The sequence below is a fragment of the Aquarana catesbeiana genome, linkage group LG01 (assembly GCF_042186555.1).
Source record: "Aquarana catesbeiana isolate 2022-GZ linkage group LG01, ASM4218655v1, whole genome shotgun sequence".
NCBI lineage: Eukaryota > Metazoa > Chordata > Amphibia > Anura > Ranidae > Aquarana > Aquarana catesbeiana.
The window spans coordinates 742,973,522-742,994,398 of record NC_133324.1 but is presented as its reverse complement, the minus strand read 5'-3'; the positions used below and the strand labels follow the sequence as shown (position 1 = coordinate 742,994,398).

The 20,877-nt window shown below is 42.6% G+C and overlaps 1 protein-coding gene across 1 annotated transcript in view; it reads right to left on the bottom strand.

The window, feature by feature from the left end:
* Positions 1–20,877, bottom strand: part of MND1 (meiotic nuclear divisions 1) — a 193,839-nt gene that overhangs the window by 1,533 nt on the left and 171,429 nt on the right. Inside the window, exon 7 of the mRNA XM_073605308.1 lies at positions 5,638–5,682. Within this exon, the coding sequence (XP_073461409.1) occupies positions 5,638–5,682 (45 nt within the window). The remainder of the gene's footprint in view (positions 1–5,637; positions 5,683–20,877) is intronic.

The following is a 20,877-nucleotide window of genomic DNA, read 5'->3' as shown; positions in this document are numbered from 1 at the left end:
GTGTTCAATGGACTCCAAGAAAATATTTTTACAGTGAACACAAAATCCTATTTCCTCTCTAATCTATTGAGGGTCACACAAAGTCTTTACTCTTTGGAACATCCAGGAGCAGTTTTATTGAGGACAGCAAAAAAAAAAAAAAAAAAAAAAAAAAAAAAAAAAAAAAAAAAGAAGATGCTTAACAGGCCAAAAAAAAGAATACAGAACTGCAAAATGCCTGCTGCGATGTGAAGTACTGTGAAGTATGCTTTAAGCTGGCATCAGATGAGGCTCTGCACCTCGATAGTAAAGGGTGGAACCCAATCCTTGAAACTATAAGCTTGAATGATAGTCTATCTAAGCCAACTAGAGATTATGGAGCAAGATACCGAGGCATCCCTTTGGGGTCCACCCAGAATGACAAAAAGAGAATCAGTCTTTCTTAAAGAAGCTGTGGCCGAGGGATATATTCATGGAGCCCAAATCGCATCTAGACTAGACAACAGAGGTACATTTTCCCTTCATGAACAGCAGCCGAATAGAGGCACAAGAGAACAATGTCCTGATTGAGGTAGAAAAGAAACTATTTTAAGCAAGAAGTCCTGGGTCCCAACACCACCCTGTCCCTATGTAAGACCAAAATAGGGTTATTTGCCAGATAAAGCTGCCACAGTTCATAAACTCACTTCACAGAAATGATAGCTAGAAGGAAAACCACTTTATGTGTGATAGTAGATAGAGAAATGTATTTAATGAGTTCAAACTGTTTCAGAAGGAAAGAACAAGTCAGATCTCAGAGTCGCTGGGGAAAGACCGGGGGTTGTTACATGGGAGACCCCCCATACAAAGGCCTTAATCAAAGAGTGAAGGGCTAAATGTTTATGAAATAGAATGAAAAGAGAAGACACCTGGTCCTTGATTGTGTTTAAAGCCAAATACTGGTCCAAACCCAGTTGCAGGAAGAAAATAATTTGTCCCACAGAAAAGCTACTGATGTGCAGCCTGAAGACTTACATCAAGTGAACTACAGGATGTCTTTCACGTCTGATGACAGACCTTGCAGGAAGTAGACTTTCAAGCTTCAAGTGTCAGAGTAATTAAGGACTCAAAAAAGCCCGTCTCTTAGAACTTGAGCTTCTGCCAGAACGTTTACCAGGTTGGTATCCCACATTCACCTGGACCAGTGCAGAGCAATAAAGATAACCAGAATGCCCTCTATTATGTGAATTCTGCAGAGCTTATGAGAAAGATGTTTCAGAGGAGGAAATACAAAGATCAGAGTGTACTGACCCCACCAAGCCACTGCATTCATCGACCGCTTCTGCCAAGGGACCTAGATCCCAACCTGTCTAGCTTCTCCTTGAACTGGTAATCTAGGAGGACCGCATACGACATCCCTCACCTATGACTTAGGTCCTGGAATACCAAGTATGGGGTTGACAACTGCAATGTGACAGGATCTGCTCTACCTTCTCTTTCTTCAATAGGACTTAGTTCCTCCCCGATTGTTGATGTAAGCCATTGCCATGGATTTGCCCAACTGAATCAGGGTCAGATGATTCTTAACACAGAGTGGCACAACACTGAAGGGATAGTTGGATCGCCTGAAGCTCCGAGGTGTTTACTGGGAGACGATATTCATCCAACAACAAAGCTGCGCAGGATTTCGTCCCAGCCCAACAGTCTGACGTCCATCATGAGACTCATCTTTTCAGGAATTTTGGATTTGAATATAAGCATTCAGAGCTTTGAGATCTAAGATGGGGTTAACACCCCCTTTCAGCAAGGGAACAGTGAACAGGTTTGAGTAAAACCCTTGAGGCATATGCGAGAGATGAGATTAAAGGCTTCCAGCAAACCATCACAGCTATAATTTAATGTTACAGACATCTGTTCCACGCATTCAATAAGCAAGGGATCAACTGCAGCAGTGGCTCGATTATTTAAGGGTTTTAAAAAAGTAAAATTACAGCCAGAATTGGGTGTGCAGCAGGACTCGCTAGTGAGAATAGAGCTCTGCAAAAGGTATCTCAACCACTTTTCGGCTGGGCCCTTAACCACTTCCTGTCCCTTAAGCTGTTTATAAATGGACCCGGGTTGAAGTGGTTATAACAGGATCATGACTGCAGTTACAGTCATGATCCTAGTATTGTGCTTTTCAGCCAGTGATTTTCTTTTAGGTAAAAAGTGATCCGAACGGCTTACACTGCCACTGGATCACTTTTAATTAATCTAAAAGTTGTGCAAAACTAATATCTCTGTAGAGACCAATACAAAATATGTATGTAAGAAATAAAGTTAACGCATATTAAACTATAATGAACAATGAGCATCACACATGGTGAAATAACAGTCCCATAACATATATTTGACTTATGCATAACATAGAAGTGAACTTTAAAAGAGAAATATATAAAAGTCCAAATGTGAAATCTTGAAAATTATGAAAGTCCATGTGTAAAAATCCCAAACCACCTCACAGACAGGTGTGCCAGTTCCCTTGTGAAACAGTAATGATCTCCAAATGAGAAGAGATCAACAGCGCAGAAATCATCCAATTGGGGGCCACCACTCAGGATACTTCCCACCTCTATGGTCCTTCACTAGTTATCCAAAGCCAGTACCTCAAAGTAATAATGGATAGGAGAAAGAACAAAGGACTATAAAGTAGTATGCTAAAACCACATGATTTATTCAAATCACTGCAAAAGTCAGAGAGACAGTTCTATCACCAGAACTCCCGTGTAACTATAAACTGGTAACCCGTAAAGGCTTTCAAAGAGTCACCTCTGGAAATTTTTAGGTACCGTATTTTTGACCATCAATGAAAGCGCTTAAGGCAGAACTCCGGGAAAAACCTTTTTCCATGTCCTTGTTGTTAATCTCCTACCTTCACCAACTATGCTTTCCATGTTCTTCTGAGCTCTGTAGTTCCTCTGTAGTAGCCTGCTGATCTTGCTGAAAAAATGTTTTTGCCCTGTGGTTTCCTGTTTATATGACCGCTGGCTGCTATTCCTCCTGTATCCTCAGCCAGCGGACTTGGCACTTCCCACCAGTAGTTCTGTACAGTGAGCAGGGAGGAAATAGAAATGTAGTGGGTGGAGGGGTCTCACAGCCCCTGGTCTGTGCCACCCATGGAGAAGGTGTCCTCCTCCTCTCTCCTCCTCCTCTGCTCCCTGCCAGTCACCGCTCCCACTCCACCCAGTACCCCCCCGCCGCCGCCCACCCGCCATCTCTGTGCAGAGTGGGATCGTTATCAAAACTCATTCGGATGACACAGCAGGGTTCTCAGGCTGTGACAGGTATTGTATGTGAAATACCGATCCCCGTAACGTCCTGCTGACCAGCATTTTGATTGACAGCGCACTGTTCCAATACCTGCGGGCAAGCCGCACTGGTGGTCACAGACAAGCTGCACTGTTAGGACACTAACATGCTGCACTGGTGGTCACTGACATGCTGCACTGGTGGTCACTATAATGCCTGACATGCTGCACTGGTGGTCACTGACGAGACCGCACTGGTGGTCACTGACGAGACCGCACTGGTGGTCACTGACGAGACCGCATTGGTGGTCACTGACGAGACCGCACTGGTGGTCACTGATTGCTGTTAGAAAGATATCAAAGCTGCAACAGGAGGAGGAATATTTCTAATACTGAATTACAGCAGAGTACAATGTGTATAATATATCATCATGGGATGTGTCTACAGTTCAGTAATGATTACATAAAGCAAGTAAGGGCAATATGTTTATCTCCTGTTGTGGCTGGAGGGGAGAGAACAGACATGCTTTGCATTTATAAGGCTGTAACCTATCTATTCTACAGTGTGTTACTGAGTAGTATGGCTGGCTGGAGAATGAGAGGTGTGATTTATGTTGAAGTGGGCGAGTAAACATTTACATGTACAGGCCTAGTGTACCCCAACATTCACTCCAATCCCCAATATTCATGGGAAATGTAGTTCAATTATGGTTTAGAGAGAGAGAAGAGGCTATGATGTAATCACTGTTCTAACAGTTCCTACCTGGCAGAATACAGGATGCATTTTTTGAATTAGAAAGCCGACTTCCTGAAAATTCAATTAGACTTTTCTCTTCAATGGTAAGGAATTTCGCAAATGTAATAACTGTTTAGTGTTTTGTCTGGGGGGTGTACTAATGGGGGATTTTTTGAAAATCTGGAGTTCTACTTTAATGGTGGGCAAATCTCAAAGCCTCTTTCAAAGAATAGATATTACACTGTGACATACCAGTATGCAAGATCAGTTCTTTTCTGCAATACAGGATGTGGTTGTTTTATATCGATTTGCAAAGGTTAGCTAAGCTAAGAAACATTGACATATTTGACCCAAGATTTCTCCACATAAAAATCTATTAAATAATGCAATTTATATTGCCCAAACACCTTAATCACTCTTTCATCTAGATCTCCAAATGATACAAAAAAAATATTTTCACCTTTCCACCGCATCAAACTTTCTCTAAACCACTGCCTCATTTAAAACATACTAAGTGTAACTAAAAACTTTGTGTATAAAAAGAAAAAGTGCGCAACCAAACAATATATATAACTCCCTTAATATAAAAGGGAAAGGTGATAATGATATGTGATAACAGTACACTTCAAAACACAAAAAGTCCAAAACAAAGTGCTCCAATAGTGAGCGGTATTGCAGGACACAGAAGAAATCACTTGATGCTTCTACCCTTACAGTAAAATAAACAACGCTGCTTACCAGATTCGATGGATCTCTAATTATATAGATCAAACAAGCTCATCACAGGATCACTCAGATCAGGGATATTCCTCCACAGGTTCATCCAATGCAGGGATCCTTGTAATACAGGGAACTCTCCAGCGGTATAGTTGTCCTGTAGCTGCAACAATATCCTTATCCAGGCAATCTCCAGCAGTTGGGTAAATCATATGATAGAAAAGAGAGGCTTTAATGGAACGCTCCCAGTCAATGCCTTGTATGGGGAAACGCGTCGGTAGGAGCACTTGTTCTTGACGTCACAATGTACCAGCTGGCTGGCTTCAGCCGCGGCTGTTTGAATGTACTGTTCACCTTCTTTTTTGGATGTCAGTGCCTAAGAAGTTTTTCAATACATTTTTAACTGGAGTACTGCACCATGAAGCCTCTCTCTTCTATTATATGATTTACCCCACTGCTGGAGATTTCCTGGATAAGGATATTGTTGCAGCTACAAGACTATAACTATACCGCTGGAGAGTTTGCTGTATTACAAGGATCCCTGCATTGGATGAACCTGTGGAGGAATATCCCCGATCTGAGGGATCCTGTGATGAGCTTGTTTGATCCCCATAATCTGCAATCCATCGAATCTGGTAAGCGGCAAGTGATTTTTTCAGTGTCCTGTAATACCGTTCACTATTGGAGCACTTTTTGTGTTTTGAAGTGTACTGTTATCACTCTTCCCTTTATATTAATGGAGATATATATATATATATATATATATATATAGGGGTAGCACAGATATTCTAATACATACATAACTAAAAACTATGGTAGAAATGACCCTGATGCTTTGTAATAATTTTGAAATACATCCTCTCTATATAAATACATTTGATCTATGTTTAGAGTGTCCACCTCTAGGGTCTTCCTGAGTTGTAGGGTACAAATGCTTACCAGTCCAGCGGTTAGCAGCATCTTTGGCCACCATGTTGCTTTTACCTGCAGATTAAGAAAAAAAAAAGTTTAGCACCAAAGTATGAACGGAATCAGACAATAATCATGGATCAGAACTGACGATAAAAAGGAAAATTTCCTTTCAAATACTTACTATAATTTTCCTTTCCTAATGGACTCCATGGCAGCATACCTATGGGTTTACCCCGCCTCCTCTCTTCTCCCCTAGAGGACCCTACTTCCATGAAATTTGTCTCAAAGCCAGAGGCCGTAATCTGTAACTAGCTTACTCATGATACCGGGAGGGAACTCCTGCTGTCTTGGAGTCCATCAGGAAAGGAAAATAGCGGTAAGCATTTAATAGGGAATTTCACAGACTCCATGGCAGTATATGTATGGGAAATAACTAGCCATACAGACCATGGGTGGGAAAATGCTGAACAAAAAGCTTTAACTGGTACCATTAACAGACTGAACAGTCAAAAAATAACAGATGATAAAGAAGCAGGCACTACGCAATAGTGAGCCACATGCCACAAAGCTGCCCAAGACGTAGACATACTCCTGGTCGAATGCGCTGTCACGACCTCTGGAGGAGCCAAGCCCCTGGCTCTGTAAGCCTGTTGAATGGCCTGAACAGTCCATGCCGCAATCGTCCTAGATGAGGCACGTTTTCCTTTGTTGTTTCCAACAATGTTTGCAATAAAACCTCTGTTATATTGGTGTAGTTTTAAAGGTGTTCGATGCATACCAGTTTTACGGAACCAGTCTTTAAAGTGTTTGTTACCCCAACATTTTATGTTAAAAAGTATCCTGTTCTGTTTGTATTTCGTCCTTTGTGTGAAATATCTGGCCAGTCCCTCTGCTTTCCTATTTCAAACTGATCATGCTAGGCATAGAAGCACATCCTTCCCAGCAGTGGTCAGTTTTCTGCCAGTCCTCCAAAGGCTAAGACTTGTGCTGACATGCCCCCCAACAAGCTGTTCGTTGGAGGTATCCGTGTATTGCTCCTTCTTTGCCTCCTGCTGGGGGTGCCCCCCCCTGCAGTCTCCAACCCCACCTAAGCCTCTTATGCAGCTGAGAACAGAGGTCATGTGATCACTAAGGCCTCATACACACGGACGTTTTAACAGCAGCTTTTGTGTGCTTTTTTTTGCTGCTCAAGAACACCACTCCATGTTATTCAATGGGCTCATACACACCATGGCGTTTTTGAGCTGTAACAGGCATTGTTTTCCAAAAAAAAACAAGGACCAGTGCGTTCTGAGGCTCCAGGGCTAGAGCTGTTTTGACGCTGATGCCAAAAAAAGGTCAAAAATGCGCATTAGTGCTATACCGACTTTTTTTAGAGTCATCGTTTTTAAGCTGTAAAAATGTTTATTATGTGATTGGTCACTGTATGTAAGGAAAAACAGGAAATTCCTGTCTGTAATTACCCAAAAGTCCCTTGCACACCTGGGGGATTGTGGGAAATAGAAAGATGAGGAACAAGGCATGGCCAGCTCTGTGTCACAGCCAGCTCTCATTACAGCTGTGGAGGCCCATCTCGAGCTGTGGGACCTTGGCACCACACCCACAGCATGGAGACCACATTTTAAAAAATCAATTGTGGATGGAGATAAGCGCATCGATCACCCTGGAGTGGGAAGATATGTCACATGGTACCCAAAAACAAACAAGTAAGTCTACGTTCATGGAATGCATGATCTGTTTGTTCTGTAATGTAATAAATGTAGAATGCATAATTAACCTCTTCCTTTCCACTTTTCTATTCTTGTCCACTATTCTTAGGCAAAGTCCTTCAGCGGCGGTGGAAATAACTTCGTGATTGCACGAGGAGGGACCTCACGGAAGAGGAAAAGTCAGCCCGATCCAGAGCGCCAGTGCCCAAAAGGAAGCCGCACGTGTACCATCAGAACTTAGCCTTCATAAGGCAATCGATGATCAACAGCACCAGAGAGTAAGTTATTGCGTTTTTTTTTATATAATTAACCCTGTGCATTTCTTTGCAGGCAATATGCATTTTCTATGTATAATGTCAACTAACTATTTAATTCTATTCTTTGTAGGACAATATCCAATACTGGCGAGAGAAAAGAGGAGGCAGGGGAAGTTCGGGCAGTGGACAGACCCACTGCCACGGACAGCTCAGCCCACACATCTCCCTGTGACAGCAGTGTTGAAAGCCACGCTGAGGAGACAACACATGAGGTAACTGTCCATCCGCTATGTCAGCCTATGTCTGTCTATCTACCTACATGCCTGCCAATTTATATATTTTTTGTTTTGCAGGAATCCAGCGTCAGCCAACACGGGGAGGTGCATGGTAGTGGAGGTGTCCGAGGCCCTGGGCGTGGGCATAACCAGCGGCAGAGGGTGGGCGAGTTCGTTTCTGAGACTGAGAACAGGGTGCTTGCACTGCTGCAGGAAGTGCGGCAGGAGAGGTGCAGCTTTGATGCCTTCCTTGACCCAAGCTACAAGCGCGCCTGCTTCTGCCGGAACATGTACTTAATGGAGGACATGGGTGGAGACCTTAAGATACAGTGTATGGATCGACTGAACACTATCTGTGTTCAATACAGACAGTTAAAATACAGCGGTGTGCCACCTCCAGTCGATCCTTACACTGTTTCAGGATCCCCCAATGGCCCCCGGGACCTCAGCAGTGCAAGCACACCCCTTTCTGTATCAGCCCCCTCCTCTCCGCCAGTCGCCACCCACCATGCCCCAGACCCCATTGTACCCCCACCCTCCTACGAAGAATTTACACCGCCATCTTATACGCATAGGCGCCATGCCCATTCCTTCCCCCGTTCCAATCCCCACATCCCCAAAACCAGGCATCCCAGCAAATCTATCACCAGTTGTAATTCTTTTCATGGTCAATAAAACATTTTTTGCTTGACAAGTTACGTCTGCTTTAATTGTTTTTTATAGGATGCACAACAGCAGTCATTTGCACTCTGCTTGAGACAAACGCATGCTGCGGAGCCCTAATAGGCCTAGCATGCGTTTGTCCCAAGCAGATTGAAAAGAGCACCTTGCACTTTGCTTGAGACAAACGCATGCTGAGCCCTAATAGGCCTAGCATGCGTTTGCCTCACGCAGAATGTAATGGACTCGAGGAACAAAAGAAGAAACATGGACACAAAGAGAAGTAACATGAATATGACGTGTTTTATTAAAAAGACCAAAATCCAAGCTGATTTATTCAATGTCAACATTGTTTTTTTAAATATGATCATCTTGCAATGACACCTCTCCATAAGGCGATACAAAATATTGGGCAAATTGGTTGCGGATTGTCATGACCCATGCCGTTGACTGCAAGTCCATAAATTGAACATGATGTGCTGGGTTGCTGGGCTCCTGTTCCACATTGCTCCTACCATTGTTCCTCAGAAGATTATGAAGGATGCAGCATGCCAGGACCACCTTGATTCCATAGCCACTATATGGCCTCAAAGTTTTCGGCCAATCCAAAAGCCTCATCCGCAACCATCACCAACGGCAAACTTGGTTCATCAGTGCAGGGTAGAGGCCTACTGGCTGGTATGTTGAGGCGTCCCTCATGCAGACGACGTCCGAATGCAGACTCTCTGAATATGCGGGAGTCACCTTGGCTGCTCCAAGCTCCCACATCCACAGCAAGGAATTTTAGATGGGCATCAGTCAATGCCAGGAGTACCACTGAAAAATATTTCTTATAATTAAAATAAGATGATCCGGAGTGGGGAGGCTTCTTCACCCTGATGTGTTTCCCATCCAAGGCACCGATGCAATTAGGAAATTGTGTTTTTTCCCAAAATCCATCCATAACAGACTCACAGATTTCTTTGGTCGGCTCCAGCATGACTGAGTCGTGTAGCTCCTCCCAAATTGCCACATCTGTTGACCTCGTTACTGCAGAGACAGCTGCGACACCAAGGAGGAAATAATAGTGATGGGACACAAAAAACTTTGTCCAGTGGCACGGAACCTAACATAAAAATTTTAAAATATTTAATTAAAACAGCATACGAATAAAAAGTTATACCACTAAGCCTAACATTATCCACTAACCCCTAAACCCTACCTCTTAATTATAACCCTTAACCCCTACACCTAAACTCAATTGCCTAAACCCTACCCCTAACCCACTGTTCCCTAAACCCTACCCCTTATTTCTAACCCTTACCCCCTACCCCTAAACCCTAACCCCAAACTTCTATTGCCTAAACACTAACCCTAAACCCAACCCACTATTCCCTAAACCCCACCCCCCAACCCTACCACTATTCCTATTGTCTAAAACCTAACCCTTACCCCCAAACCCTATCCCATATGAGTAATTATTTCACTTACCTCAGTGTCACTAGCAGCCGTTCCTCTGGTGACACAGAGTGTCGCATGACAGTGTCCATCCTGGTCAATCTTGGCCGGAGTCTCTCCAAGAGCTCATCAAACAGTGTCACAGACATCCTGGTAAAGTTGTAAAATTTTTCCGGGTGTATGCGCAGTTCTGCATACATCCGGGTGAAGTACCTCACTGACAGCCACTGGGATATCAGTGGATGGGTCAAGAAGCGACGTTGTCTACTGCTTCTATCCTCCTCCAACTGTCTCCTTCTACAAATCCTCTGCAAGATGATAAGCAGGATTGCTTCATCAATCTTTTGCACAACAGGATCCATAATGTAAAAATCCGAGGAAAACGCACGCAAAAACTCCACAAATACTTAAACAGTCTCACACAGACGATCTCTCTCCTCTCTCTCCAACCAAAATGGCCCCGTCAAATGATATTGAACGTTATTTATTCATTTTCCTTGGCATTGTGGGTAGTTTGAGTGTGGAAAATAGCAGAGGGATGTTTTTTAAAAAAAAAAAAACGCGCCTTAGCTTTAATGCTTACAAACAATGTCAAACGTGCATTGACGCCAAATCAAGACGCTAATAAAATTGCGTCTTTAACGCTGCTTTTTTCCAGGCGTTGTTACTAGTTTTACAGCCTGTTTTTTAGAATGTCCATGTCTAGGAGGCCTTATAAAACAAGGGGAAAAAAAGTATTTATAATGTTTTTTATATACAGTATATACACAAATGTTTTGCCTTGCATTTCTATGTAAGGACTCATGCACACTGGATGATTTTGTAGCTGCTCCTAGCAGCACTGGCGTTTTATTTTTTTGTTTTCCTGCCTCTAAACGCCCCTGTATGTTAGCCTATGTCTAGATGCACACATAGGCTTTTAGGGGAGTTTGGAGGCAGGAGCGTTTAGATGCAGAAAAAGTCCCAACTGCCAGCGGAACCAGGCGTATTTAGCGCTTGAGCATTACTTCATTTCAATGGCCAGAATAAATTATTATTCTGGACAATGAAATGAATTAATGCCCAAACGTTTGACACGGCTAAACACGCCTAAATGCATTTACAAGCATTAAGCATTTTTTCAGCCAAAATGCCACTGCTAGGAGCAAAGGTGTCTAGGAGAGATAGAGAAACATCCAGTGTGCATGAGGCCTTAAACTGAATAGGTTGTTTTACAAGGTGAAGGTTCACATATACTTTAAAGCCCGGTTCACACTGGTGCGCTCCAACTTTGAGAGCACATGTTGCATCACAAGTCGCCCCCTATTAAATGCAATAGAGCCGTTCTAATAGGAACGACTTGAGTCACTCCGAGTTCACAAAAGGTTCCTACACTACTTTTGGTCCGACTTTGGCATGACTTGCATTGACTTCTGTTAAAGAAGTTGTATACAAGTCGTGCTGAAGTCACGCTGGGATGTCAGATTCAAAGCCACACGGAAGTCACAGCAGTGTGAACCGGGCCTTAGAGTTGAACAGAAGTATTCTAAACCTCCTTGTTTCAAAATAGGAAAAGTTGTAGGTATATATTAGGGGTGTTGAAATGAATCGTAACATCAGTGCATCGGGATTCAGCCGTCCGCGATGCGGCTTCGATGCTACAAGTTTTAAAATATCGATTATTTGATGACGTTATCCTCGTGCCGTGCCGCCCCATGCCCTGCCTCCGAGTCCGGAGCCGAAAGCAGCCGAAGTTAGCTGCGCCGTCTTTTTCTGCCTCCCGCTGACGTCATCCCCAGCCGCCCTGTGTCACTTGCTGAGGCAGTGGCAAGAGAGGAGAGAGACAGTCAGACACGTGTTCCGAGTCTGACCGAGTCCCGGTTTCCAGAGCTTTCCTCCTCGGTCCAGGCTCAACGTGTGTGCACTGCACACAGGCTGTTACAAGGGGAGGGAGACCGTCACCCGACTCCTTACAATTAGCTTCTGTGGGCAGCAGGACTGTGGGAGAGAGACCCCAGCAAACCAGGCTGTACTTGTCCTTTGTTCTCCCCACAGGCAGCAGGCTGAGCAGGAGACCTACAGCAGTGAGTGGCTGAGTGCAGCACTGACTCCTCGTCAACGTCGTCATCATCAGGTACACAAGACAGAGGGAGACAACACTGAATGCCACACAGTACTAGTACTTTCTATTCTAACTAAGATGCACACCATGATGTGGAAAATGCAAATATGACAAATTTATGACTGACACTGTAATAATAATAATTGTAAATATTAATGATGTTGATTGGGTGAACTAAATTATTCTGTATTCCTAACATTGCCATTTAATTATGGTTTATGCATGGCATGGCATCATGGCTGCATGATGCCACATGCAATGCTTTGCATGTGTGGGGCAGTGATGAGCAAAACCATAAATCATACAAACAAAGGTAACTATCAATGAAGTTGTCATGTGAATCAATCACTAAGATAATACATAAAACCATAAATAATGAAATGGCATACGTTGTCATTTTGGGGGGGCGATGTTTGGAAATGTGTATTGTAGCTGTTTGTTCAATGATAGTGTACCGCGCATGCATTGCTGTGAAGTGCGCATGGATTGCACACACGGTCGGTTCCTTTATTGTTTTTTGGTCCATATGTTTGTCTGTAATTATTAACTGAAAGTGAATAACTGTAGCCCTCTTTTGGGATTGGTTATGTTACAGTAACATAACCAATTCCAAAAGAGGGCTACAGTTATTCACTTTCAGTTAATAATTACAGAGAACATTACAAAGGGGCATTTCTAAACAAACATGCTGGGTTAGTTACTTGGTTATGAGAATTACCATCCCCATTCCCCAAATAGGATATTGTGCTTTTCTCGCTAGTAGCTAGCTACCTAGCTACCTAGCTACCCCATTGGCAAATGGCATTGGCAATGGTAAGAGAACCAGAACCTTTGCCAGTAGTAAGTATAATTATATATACTGCTGCAGTGCTGTCCTGTCTATTGCCAGTGAGTCCACCACACTCAGCCCCTGTCACTGTAGATATTTAGACTGGAGAAGGAGAGATAGAGATCAGATCATGTGTGACCAACCGTGACCGGTTGTCCACAGTGGCCACAGATCACAGATCACAGATAAGATGAGGCGGGCGCATTGTTTAATAAAAAGAATATAAATACAGCGCTGCGCTAGAAGATGGAAGTAAATAGCAGCCGATACACCTATAGACCCAGGGTTAAGACAATATACAAAAAAAGTGTATCGCTATAAACCCCAAAAAAACTTTGTAAATAAAACAATATAAAGTGTATAATAAACTGATATCAAAAGCTTATGATGTATCCTTTAGAGTACAAAGTAAAACAACGTGATATGCTGTGAACTAAATCTATTACTTTGTGTACCAAAATAAATACGTTTAAAAAATGGTTTGTGAAGAACAAAGATAAAGTCCAAAAGGAGGCCCAATGTAATTGACACCATTAAGAGTTCTTATCAAGAAAGTCCACAAATGTTGATTGCAGAAGTGGTAAAAAAAGAAAAGAAAAAAGTGAAAAAAAATCCGCTACCAGGGGTCTATGGAGGCTTACCAAAGGCAGAGGACCGAAGTCCACCCAAACGTTACAATAAAAAGGATCAACTAGATCAGGTAGGTAAGTGGAAGTGTAAAAACACCAAAGGTGAGCAGGAGAACTGTTGGTGATTCAAGAGTCATCAGGCTTACCAGAAATTATTGACTTGAGAGGACATACGTCATACAAGTCAAAAAGGCTAATGACCAACAGGTCTGGATGATACGTCTCTTCAGATGTCTTCAATAGTTTGCAAATGGAGATGGCAATACGACTTCCACAATTATCCACACAGCATAAACAATCCAATAGAGGCCATACGAATATTTAGGGTAAGGGTTAAAATGGCTAATCACAAGGGGAGGCTTGCTGTGTAGTCCTGATCCAGATAGCCGGCGGTGTGGGGTGCTGCTGCTGTCTCACTAGCTCAGGGGTTTCCAAGGCTTCAAGTCAAGCTGACAGTCATCTCTCCATCGGCTGTGACGTCACTGAAAGTGGGGCACAGGGCCAACAGGCGCGCGCTCGGAGCATGAGTGCTCCTTCTTCGGGATGTGATGGGCACATTGTTTAACACATAGCGACAGCGTGTGGGCCGGGGTAGGATAAGGATTTTGTGGCAGTATTTGTTTAACATATACTAGGAAACGTATGACTTTTCTGGTGGTCGTGGCAGAAAGTAATAGTCTAGTCACTCAATTTTTTTTTTTTTTTTAATACTGAGAGTTTGTTGACAATAACGTCGTCATCACCCCTAACTGTCACAATTACATGGCATGCTAGACTAAAAATGTCAGAAGGAGACCAAAAGCACCTAGCTTTTTAAAAGCAAACTTCTAGACACATTTCGGCTTTTATGAACAAAGTGGGAAACACGAATTGGACAAGTCATACGCTGTGTGTAAAGCCTGTCACACAAAAATTAAATACCTAGGGAATACTACTAATATGAGAAATCACGCTAGCCGTTTTCACTCAGAGATGCTAACACCTGCCACCACCACCACCAAGGAAATAGACCAAGCTCAGCCAAGAATTGATGCGATACTGTCAACTTTGCCGCCCAACTCTGAAAAAGGGAAGAGAATAACAAAAGCCGTGGCAGCTTTCATAGCTAAGGACCTGCGCCCTTACTCTGTTGTGGACAACACTGGATTTCGCTACCTGTTTAAGACGATAGGGCCGCATTACAAGATACCATCACAAAGTCACTTTACAGAAAACATAATACCTACACTCTACCACGAAACCAAAGCTCAGATAATTGCATCAATGGGCCAAGCAAATCGAGTCGCAATAACGTGTGATTCATGGCCTTCAGTCACGACGGAGTCTTATGTTACAATAACAGCACATCATATTAGTAAGAACTGGCGGATCTTTTCGCATGTACTGAAAATGAGAGCCATTTATGAGTCTCACACGGGTGCTCATCTGGCAGAGCTACTGCCTCATGTTGTGGAACAATGGCAGCTGTCCGATAAATCTGTAGTGCTTGTGATTGACAACAAGTCGAACATAAAAGTTGCAGCTCAAGTTCGGAAATTCCCCCATGTAAAATGCTTCGCCCATACACTGAATCTTGCATCCCAGTGAGCGCTGAAAGTTGCCACACTCTCCAGGCTTCTTGCAGAGTGCGACGGATATCCACATTCTTTCCAAATTCTTTCTCATGACTTTGCTGGGACAGTCTTTCACTGACACTGAAGGAGGTACAATAGAACCCAAGACTCCCTATGCCAAGGCTGAAGAGGAAATGGAAAAATATTGTAAAGCCTCACCTCCCTCACTGAGGACCCCTTGAACTGGTGGCGTGAGCATGAGGTCATATTTCCCCTCCTTTCTCAGCTGTCGAAGCAATACTTGTGTATCCCTGGCACAAGCGTGTCTGCAAAATGGGTTTTCTCCACTGCATGAGACGTGGTAACTGCAAAAAGAAGCACCCTCAAACCAGAGCATGTGGATCAACTAGTGTTCTTACAGAAAAATCTACACATTCCCAAATGCTGAGCAGCATTGCTGCCTTAAAGTTATGCAGTAATCCATGTTTTTTTTTTTCCCATTTTGTTTTTTTTTTGTTATGCTTTTTGGCACATCCAGAAAGTGATGTACTGTCTGTCGTGTCTGCCAGTGCCACTGGCACTGCCCAGTGCCCACTGCCAGTCTGCCACACCAGTGATATATATTTTGTTTATAGCACTGTCGTTGAGATTTTGTTTTTGAAGATTGTCCATAATATTCAGTTTCAAAAAAAGTGTCTAGGGGTTACTTTAACCCTCAGCCAAATACTAAAAGTTCCAAACAACTGATGCCAAGCCTCATCCCTCTCTCCCCTCCCCTTTCCCTCTTCTCTCCCGGGAGAGAGAGGAGGGAAAGAGAGAAGAGAGAGAGGAGAGGAGGAGAGAGAGAAGGAAAGGAGAACTTCTCTCTCCTTTCCTTCTCTCCCCCCTTCTTCCTTTCTCTCTCTCTCCCCTTCTTTCCTTCTAGCTCTCTCTCCCCTTCTTTCCTTATCTCTCTCCCCCCTTCTTTCCCTCTCTCTCCCCCCTTCTTTCCCTCTCTCTCCCCCCTTCTTTCCTTCTCTCTCCCCTCTTCTTTCCTTCTCTCTCTCCCCTTCTTTTTACATCTCTCCCCCCTTCTTTCTCTCTCCCCCTTCTCTCTCTCTCTCTCTCTTTCCTTCCCCCTTCCCTCCTCTCCCCTGCCAATGCCTTCCACCCCCTTCTCCAACCATCCCCCTCTCCCCTTCTCCAACCATCCCCCTCTCCCCACTATTTCCCTTCCTAATCTCTACATCCTTCTTTCTTTTTTTCCCTCTCCCTCCCTATGTCATTGTCAACAAGAGCTTATATAACTTTATAATGCCAGTTATGTCACTCTAGCATCAATCAACTCAACAGTCACACACTGTGTTGATGTTGACTGACAGTGGCAGCTGGCCGACTGGCCGAGTGGGCGTGGCAGTGGCACTGGAAATTGCAAACAATCATCACAGTGAACCTGAAACATATGATATTATATTTGTTTAGCTTTTCTAGCACCGGAGAAGAGATGGAGAATGGTTTCTAATTCAATTGTGTGTTCATTTAGAATTTTTACACTATTGTGTCTGTCATGTCTATGACTGTGTCTGTCTGTCTCTAGGGGTTTAACCTTCAACCAAATAAATTCTGTATTTAATTCCAGATAACTGACGCCCGCCAAGCCACCAGAGGAAGGAAAATCCTTGAAAGAATAAATTGAATCTTAAAACCTGGAGTAAATATTTATTGGATCACAAATACACACAAAAAAAAAAAAAAAAAAAAAAAAAAAAAACACACACACCGACCTGACCTCATGTCTGACTGTGGCTGTGCCATTGCTTGCCTGACCTGTGGCCTGCCCTTTATCATGATTATGATTCAGTGACATGTGTGTTTTTTCGGTATTGTGGTGTGTGTATATTTGTGATCCCATAGAGATTTGTCCAAGGTTTTCAGATTCAGTTGACGATTTCTTCTGTCAATGATTTTCCTTCCTCTAATGGTAGCTTGGCTTGGCTTCAGTTACAGGTGTATCGTGGTAGAGTGCAGGTAACGTTTTCTGTAAAGTGACTGGGTGACAACTTCGAGAGCTTATAATGCCGATCTAGCCGTCCATCTGTGTTGACTGGCGCTGATGATGGCTGGCAGTGGCAAACAATCAATCATCACAGTGAACCTGGAAGTTCTGCAACACAGTGTGTGTTACAGGTTCACTGTGATGTTTGCCAGTTAGGAACTGGAAGTGCTCTGTTTTGTAGATGACTAGATGTAGGTCTTGTTTACAAGTTATATTTTACATTTTAATATTTTCTTTTATGAAGAAGTAAACTACTGCGCACCAGCACTATACAACAGTTTGATGTCACAGTACTGTTTTAAATAAATACTGTTGTCTGCTGCACTGTTCATGTTCAGGGCACTGCATGGAACTTAGTGTTATTTTCTTTAAACAGCAGATGAAAATAAATATATTTCTTCAATTTCTGACTGCATGAATTAATTTTTTGATGAAAAGTTGAAAACCCTGGGCACTTGGGTACTGTAATCGTGATGCATCGCAGAATCTAATCGAATTGAATCATGGACAAGATAATCGTAATCGCATTGAATCATAAGACCAGTGAAGATGCGCATCCCTAGTAGATATATACACTTTAAATAAATAATAATAATACTGGTTCAAAAGACTCAAGGTTTTTTCATCTTCATGCATTCTATGCATGAAGGCAAAAACCCTTCTCTGTGCACGAGAGCTCTGCGGGGACTCTCTGTCCTCTTTGGCCAAGACAGCAGCAGGAGCCATTGGCTCCTGCTGCTGTCAATCGCAGCTAGTGAGCCAATGAGGAGAAAGAGGGAGCAGGGCCGAGCCACGGCTCTGTGTGAATGGACAGGCAGAACCACAGCTTGGGAACAAGGCTGCTTGTTCTCACGGCAGGAGGGAGGGGCCAAGAGCACTGGCGAGGGACCCAAGAAGAGGAGGATTGGGGCTGCTTTGTGCAAACCACTGTACAGAGCAGGAAAGTATGACATGTTTGTTATAAAAAAAAAAAAAAAGAAAGAAAAAAGCCTTTAATATCACTTTAAGTTAGTTATTGAGTGTCAAATATTATAGCGTATGGCCCCCTTCCCCTTTTCCACAGGTCACTGTGTTGATGATGATGAAATTCTGCTCTTCCAGCAAGAAAGCAGCACCTCACGTATCCACCCAGCAAAGGAGAAACCTGTACAGATTGGTCAGTATTTCTCTGCCCTGACAATTGTGACATGGGGCTAATGAGTGATTAGCATCAAAGAAAGAGCCATGTCTGGGTGATGCAGTGTGCATGCTCATGCACTGATTCACTAGGTAAACTAGGTTTTTAAAGCTGTGGTTCTAACAAGTTTCTCTTCCTTAACAGACCCCACAATGTTTAGTCACAGGGGGAACACTACCAATGTGCATGATCTCAGGACTTGTTCTTCCTCAAAATAAAAGTTAACTTATAGTAAAGTCATTACTTCTTTAGTTTTTAATTTTTTTACTTTAAAGTGGTTATAAGGGTAAAGAACACGTTAAAGCAAGCTCCTCTGTTCTTTTAATCTCTCCTACACTGTGTAATTGCTTTATTAAAACAATGCCTGTAAATACCTTATCTTTGTTCTTTTATGGCTGGTCACGTGACCTTCAGCTCCTCTATTCCGATTCTATTCTGATCTACAGGCTACAGAGGGAGGGGCTGAGTTACCCCTCTGGATGGCGGGAAGGTCACATGACTGCTGTGACCGCCCAACAGAGATCAAAGATAAGGTCTTTGTGAGATTACTATGACAGAGGAGCTGGCTGTAATTGTTCTTTACTTTTACTGCCAGCTACTAGTAACGGCAGGAGGATGGGGCTGAGAGGGGGAGAGACACACACAGAAGCTGACAGGCAGGGAGGGAGAGAGGAGTGCAGCGGGATGACGGAGGCAGGTAAACTGACCACAGTAATCAGGGATCAACAGCCATGATTACCATGGTCAGCACATAGAGGGGGACACAGTAATCGGCAGGATCAACCAGGTTTTTTACAGCTCAAAAAGGGGCAGATTAGACAGCACATGCACTGTGCTGTTTAATCTGATATTAGGGAACAGGAGCGCTCTCTTTTTTTTTTTTTTTTTGTAGGATTACAACCACTTTAAGTGTACAGTGAGGGCTGGAGGGAGGCTAAGGGCAGCCTTTGATGTGCAAAACCTCAAGGACAGTATAGAGTGCAGTGGATATCACTCAGAAATACATGGTATATTACTTATAAAGGATGATCATCTCTCATGGCACTATAAATCAAGATATATAATACAAAGTATAGAAAACAATTAAAACAAACAAAACAAATCAAACGCTAGTGTACTTTTTTTTTAATCAAAACAAAAAAACTGTCCATATGAGGTTAAAATCTAGCTTGCATATCTAGGGTTTAATCTGTAAGAGTATCAACTATAAGAAATGTAGCAGATAACTGATTAAAACTAGGAGGGCTGGTTCTTTACATTTAAAAAGATAAAAAACACACTTTACAGTTTACTTGTGTTGCCATCTTGCATGTATTACTGTATTTTAAACATGCTATATTGTATTTTTGGTGTTTTCAAGGATATCCCAGATCCAAATTTCACAACCAGGGATTTTGATTCACATCCCTTCCAAGCAAAAAAAGCATCCAGTTGCATTTATTGTGCACATTTCTGTGGCCACAAACCAGGGGGCATGCAACATTTTTGAATAAACAGATAGGGCATCTTGAAGTAGCACACAGATGAACAACTATTGACAATCTGAAAGTTCTAAATTGCAAGCCACATAGACTTCTGTTAACGTCACTGGAAGTGCAAATCCAGCCAAAAGTTTATTTTTATTGTTTGCTTTCTGTTTTTATTTAAATGGAGGTTATAAACCTCCCTTAGTCCATTATATTTATCATTCTATTTCCCCATATGTGAGATTTACCTGCACTTCCAGTCCTCAGAGATACAACAGGAAGAAGACAGTCTTCTCTACAAATCAATCGCAATCCCACATTTGACAGTTATTAATTCTCTTCTGGTGGCAATGATAACATTTTGGAACCTCCTTTGCTTTCTTTCCCAAAGCAATGATCAGCAGCACAAATAGTTCCAACCCTTTTATACTCTATCCAAAACTAGACAAATATGTTTTGTCTGGAGATTATTATCCACTTCAATATGGGGCACTTTTACCCCCTTCCTGCCCAGGACAATTTTCAGCATTCAGGCAGCACTGTCGCACTTTGAATGGGAGGTGCGCGGTCATGCAACACTGTATCCATATGAAATTTTTATAATTTTTTTCATGCAAATAGAGCTTTCTTGTGGTGGTATTTAATCACCATTCTCCACTGGGTTTTTTTTTTATTCTTTGCCAAATAAACGAAAAATGGGAAACATTAAACTGCTACATTTCTTTGGTGTAAATAATACAAATCAGTGTATATTAGTCTGTAGAAAAGTTTTGGAGCCCACAAATTATGGTCTATACAGTATATCTGAAAATCGATCAATCCTGATGTACTGATGGCCTTTCTCATTTCTTGAGACCTGAAAAACGCCAGGACAGAACAAATACCCCCCCAAAAGACTTTTTTGGAAAATAGACTGTCTGAGGTATTTAGTAAGAAGCATGGCACATTTTTTGAAGTTGTAATTCTTTTGGAAAATTAAGGAAAAAAATGTTTTTTTTCAAATTTTTTTACATACTGTCACCAGCAGTATGTAGCATCATCGTATAACTGGTGTGGGGGTGACCGGGGAAACTGACTGGTGACAATATGTAATTAGAAAAAATGTAATAATTTTTTTTTTTTTAATTTTTTAAATATTA